Here is a 6000-nt window from a genome sequence, read left to right on the forward strand (position 1 = left end):
GGACACCTTAACTAAGGATCTTTGACACTTGGGGCAAAGAAAGGGATAAGAGCTTTGTGATTACAATGTAGAAGGCCAGGTTACTCGTGGACGTGTTGCAGGAAGGGAGCTCAGACGCAGAGTCTGACTGCAGCTTATTTCTACTTATTTCTACTGGCTCTTCAGCAATTTGGTTGCAAAATCACATCAGGCGAGTAGAAAATATGAGAGCTGGCAAATATGGTACCACCATGGAGGGACTCTGCTGAGTCTCCCAACTCAGGAGCACACACTCTTGGCCATAATGTGAAAGGGCAATGTTATGCACTTAAGAACCCATGGTAAAATAGTGACGTGCACAATAAAATGTGGATGCCAGGAGAATAGAAAGCAATTAAAGGTGACAATACTTGAGAAATGCTACCTTGGAAAGTGGTTTACATTTATGAATTAAATAAAAGATGAGAAGAGAACATTTTGGTCCCTGGGTTTTCTTCAGGCAGAGATAAGGATGTGTAGATTAAGGTTAATTAAAACAGAAGGAGAGAACCAAAGAAAACAGGATGCAAAAATATATTGCTCAGAAAGAAGAGTACGAGCAGATATTTTGATGGTTATATAATGATGCTTGATGGAGGAATAGAAATATTGATTTCAAAAACTGGGTTGTTTTTTTCTTCTTTTTGCTGGAAGCCATTCAGGGAGAGGAAGCTATCTGTTGGTGAGTTATTAACACCCTAGTTGCATATAGTGTGGTGATATCAGCTATGCTATAGCCAGATTTCACCTCTTTTTTGAGAAATTTGTATAAGCAAACTAGGAAAGAGCAGTTATGAAGTGCAAGTGTTAACCGAGTTTGTCAAACAAAAAGTAAACAGTATTGCTCTATAAATACACCCAGGAATATTTGATTTATCATCTCCTCTCAGTATTCCAAAGTAATCGATTTTTGCCAGTAATCCACTCTGCGGACGTGCCATCATTGCCAGCGAGCAGGCAGGACTCCACAGCAATGTTACTATGCAGAAGTAACAGGTGGAAAAAACTCTAACCAACTTCAGCACTGAAAAATTAATTATAAAGCTGTTGTCAGCCATGCAGAAATGGTCTGATTCTCACTGTTTCTAGAGACAGCCACATGATGAAGGGTGGATCGTAGTTTCCTGATTTACCCACCTTGGGCTGAAGGCAGAACTGAAAGGGAGCAGCTTGAATTTACACCAATAGATACTGTCGCTCTACTATAAACAACCCACTGCCACCCATTGCATGGCATCTCTTGCAGTCCAAAGAGAGTGGACTATGGCTGACACTCTTCTCCAGACTTTCTCTCGTTATCAGAAGACAACATTACAGAAGACTTTCCAAGCTGTAATAATGAGGAGACTCCGATGAAGTTTATGGGAGCTGTGAACTTTCCATCACTGCAAAGACAAGTGAGCCTGCCTTAAGACAGACTGAGGGACTCCATAACTTGAATCCCTCCCAGCTCATCTTCTTAGTTTTGATTGTGGAAGTCTCACTGGTATTTCCTTTGACCACCCAGAGGGACCCAATCAGTGAACCATGCACACACAAGAAATGGCAGAAAGCAAATAGAAAGAACTTGCTCACCAGGATAAGAAAAAATTTGCAAGCTTGATCTAAAAAGATATGTTTGTGCTGCCTCAAGGTTTGCTTTAAAACCTAATGCCCATTAACTACCCATGTTATGAGTAGAAACACATGGCAAATGGAACAGCAAGACTGCAAACATATCAGTGGGGCATATGGCAATAGATAAATGATAGAAAATTTGTTTTGTTTATTTCTTGGCTGGCCAGAGTTTTTATTTCTAATTTGTGGAATTAACCCTGGAAAGACTTTGCCATCCTGTAGTTCACACAGAAGGCATATCTAAAATATATAAATATTCTTTCAAAAAAATTTTAAATATTAAGGGTTTTTTTTTCATTCTTGGGATCCATTATATCAATAATGTAGTTTGACATATTGCCACAAAAGGGAGATCTCAGGATGCCCAATTGGGCATAGCATGTTTCTTCGTCAATCATCATGGAAAGTCCACATTATTACCCTAAATATAGGAGACGCATTGCTTCACCTTAAAATTACACTGTTGTGGTTTCCTACCTTCTCAATGATATTCAGCAACCCACACAAAATGGACGGCCTGGTATTTTTAAATTACATTTAAAAAGAATGATTTGATGTATTGAGAGTAAGAAATGATTTGTTGCTGTTACCTGGAGCTAACACTCTCTTTGAGAAGAAAGAGTATGTCAAGAGTTGAATGCTAAGACCATGGCTGAGGTTAATCACTGCTATTTTCCTATCAGAAAGAGCAAGATGAGGAGATATTGTTGGTATTAGTCACTAATAAGAGGGCAGATATCAAGCACCAGCCTGACATGGCTTCCTCTTGCTTTGTCATGAACTTATTGACTGAAAGGGCAGTTTTAATTGATGTTCATGGCAGCTTCCAGGGAGGATTATCTTTTGACTCTAATCACTGATATAAAAGGAATGGAATTGGCATTGGCTAATGTCTCCCACAAAGCAGCTATGTGTCGTGTCCCCCCTGCCCTCCACTCCCTTGACATTTTTCCCAGGTAGTCATCAGCAAACACAGTTGCTGCACTCTTGGGCTTTGCAGTTAGAGATTAAAGAATTATGGTAGTGGAATACTTGAAATCCGAGTTTGCATGATTTTGGCTGGGCAGCCAGTCTAGTCATAAGTTTACTGTTGTGTCAGAGTCACAGATTAGCAGATTATAGGGTGTCCTGGGATGCTCCATCCTCTGACAACCAAGAGTTGCCATGGCAACTTTATGATAGTGATGCCAAACACCTTTTGTGTGGCAAAAAGGAACAGGCAGTAGATGCCAGGAGGTGGTTTTTGGCTTTGAGCTAATTACAGAAGCTGTATAGACTGAGGCTGAAAGCAAGAGAAGGGCAAGTTTGACTCATTACCAGGATATAATAAAATAGATTAATCCCTTCTGAAAGGGCCTGCCGTGAAATGTGACATCTCGTGATCTCAAAGTCATGTTACGTTTTACTGGGAAGAAGATAGCTCAGACCTCCAACTAATATAGATGGAGGAGAGAGATGGTTCAAGGACAAAGTATGAATTTAAGACATCACTTAGAAAACCTTCATATCCCAGGTAAATTCTGCAAGGAAGAGAACTATGTGATATTTCTCTTTTTCCATAACATTAAAACAATATCAAGTTCCTGTTCTGTATCAATTTTCTTTTATCATATGCATACTTCAGTTTAAATAGACAGATTTTTTCTAATTTAGACATGTTTGCAATATAAACATAAAAGATTTGCGTGAAAAAGCATTGGGGTTACAAAGTCAAGCACACAAAGTTAAGAAATGCCAGCATTAAAGTTGTCTATATAGCCATAATTCACCCTCCACCTCTACATGTATGCATTATCTTTAATTGTACACTATTTTTTCCCCAGACCCCCACCTCATTCACTACACAGCATAGACAGCATTCATTAAGAACCAGATGTCCAATCCTTTTTACTTTCGATTTTTGTTTTCTCAGTTAAGCAGTGTGTAGCCTAATGTATGATTCATTGCACACTTTTAAAATGCTGTCCTGAAAATGTTTCCTCTAACGCTTTTCTTTGGTGCCGATCACTAGAGCAGCTGAGTCCTGCAGAAATATTAATTTATATTCACAATACAAAGGATTCAGTGAATGGTACTGTCCTCATTTGACAAATGAGAAATGAAGGATTAAAGAAATAATGTATCTCGTACCCAGAGGTTTGTGGAGTTCTCTCTGAAACATCAGGAATCTAATTTTTTTTTTTATTCTTAGTGTTATATAGCATTTATATGTCTAATGAGGTCAGAAGCAGAAGGCTGAATGTGCAGACTCTTGCAAATACAATCTCAGAATACAAAATCAGATTAACTGGAAAACAAGGACCAGAGAAATAGCAACCAAACTTTCCCCAAAGTGAAGCTGAGTTGTAGGGACAAGCAAACTATATTCAGCATAAACTCAGCCTAAACTGGAATTACATCTCAGAAAGTGATTCAGACATCAGGTGCTAAGGACAGCTTAACCTTAAAGGCGCTGCAAACCAAAAGCATCTTTTCAGAGCACAGGGCACATAACAGCATACGCTTAGAAGCACCACGATCCAAGGAGATATATTGGATTACTTTTCTGGGCACCAGCGAAAATGCAAGATGGCAGGAAGACATTTATAGCCTTTGTGGGGGTATACCACACTAAATACGGTTGAGTACATCTAAATCAGTCCAGATGCATGAACACTATTCAAAAATAAACCACCATAGGGGGTCCCAGAGAAGTTTCCCAGAGAGGTGCTTTTTTTTCCCCTAATAGCTAGTAATTACAGCTAATAATAGTAATTCCAGGTAGTAATCAGGAGATGTGGATTCCAAATCCTCCTTGGCCCAAGGGGACAGGTATTCCCGTTTCTCAAATTCAGGCCAACAGGTTGTTGGGTGCATTGTGAAGAGGTCACTTTCCAACCTCTATTGTGAAGTGAGAGCCCAGTATGGCAGGGTTTTCATAACTGATTAAGCCATAGTGAGAAAAACAGAGAGACACACACACACATTCATACCACAAAGCAAGAAGGCAGCTGATTATCTAACCAGTGAGAAGCTGCCCTGGATTCACCAAAGAAAGTGAGCTCCAATTCTTTCTTTAAGGATTTCTTGTGAGTGACCAGAGAATAGTCTACTGCCTCTCCCCACACAAGAACTATCAAATGAAACAAGCAGGCAGCAGGTTCAAAGTCAGTGAAAGGAAGCTTTTTTTTTCACCCAACATGTAGTTAAGGCAAGGATCTCCTTGCTGAAAGAAGTTGAGATAAAAGTTCAAAGAGCAGCTAGAAAAGCTGATGGAAGGAAAAAAAAAAATATCCTTCAATAACTATTATATACAATGACACCACATCTGGTTCAGGAAATCCCTGAGCTGCAAATTGTTGGACGTTGGGTAAGTATTTTGTGAAAGGATCATACTAGACTTGACCTGTTCTTCAACTCTTCCTAGTGCTCTGCTTTGGTTATTCTTACCAACAGGATGCTGAGCTAGCAGGACCTTTGGCCACACTGTATCAAACTTCTTAGTTATAGTCTTACGGTTTTGACAAAACCATAAAGAGCACTGTTCCTGCCTTTAATACGAAGATTGAGAAGCAGACTATAAGGACTGAAGAGATTTGTTTAAAATTATTTGTGACCTTCAGACAATTTCTACCAATGTAGTTTCTTTTTTCAATCAGCTTTCCAGTATTATCCGTTATACAGCCTCTATAAACTGACAGTACAACGCACCATGTAAAAGGACCTTTTTTTTCTGTTTTTTTTTTCCCAGCACTTGATTCTTTCCAGGAGTTTTTAATACCCTACCTTGAGCAAGCCCGTCAGATCTGGGCTTGGTTGGTTGGAGCAGCTGTGACTGGAGGCATAGTTACTGCTGTGCTCACATGGCTCATTCTGGCCTGCCGGAAGAAAAGAAGAGGAACTTCTTCAGAGATACAACCCTTGCTCATAGAAAGTGAAGATTACAACAATATATCTTATCAGTCCAATTTCTAGAGGCCTCCAGCAACTCAGTGATGTTACTAAGGTGCTAATCAAGCATGCAGTGTTCGATTCATGTTTAGAAATACCTTGTTGAGGTGTGCTGCATAAGCAGGCTGGACAGTCTTGCTCTTCATGCCTCTTGTAACCTCCAGTGTTGTAGTATCTTATCAGATCCACTCCTACAAAGTGGAGTTGGATCTCCCAGATCCAACATAAGTTACCACACCACCCAGAGAACAACATGTATTTTGTATGCTTGATTAAATAATGGTCCTATGAAACCAGACTGGCTCATGTGTTGGTGGCTTTAACGTATAATTCTCTGCTCTTTTGTTTGCTTTTTTACAACTGTAGGCTCCAATCCCACAGCCCAATCCATGTGACTGGTGCATGGATTTAGGGAGAGGTGCCTGACTGCACCAT

General features: G+C 39.8%; 1 protein-coding gene across 1 annotated transcript in view; it reads left to right on the plus strand.

Moving 5' to 3' along the window:
• TYR (tyrosinase) overlaps positions 1 to 5589 on the plus strand; it is a 49717-nt gene extending 44128 nt beyond the window's left edge. The window contains exon 5 of the mRNA XM_050914161.1: positions 5366 to 5589. Within this exon, the coding sequence (XP_050770118.1) occupies positions 5366 to 5589 (224 nt within the window). The remainder of the gene's footprint in view (positions 1 to 5365) is intronic.
• The last annotated feature ends 411 nt before the right edge of the window (positions 5590 to 6000 follow it).

The sequence above is a fragment of the Gymnogyps californianus genome, chromosome 1 (genome assembly GCF_018139145.2).
Source record: "Gymnogyps californianus isolate 813 chromosome 1, ASM1813914v2, whole genome shotgun sequence".
NCBI lineage: Eukaryota > Metazoa > Chordata > Aves > Accipitriformes > Cathartidae > Gymnogyps > Gymnogyps californianus.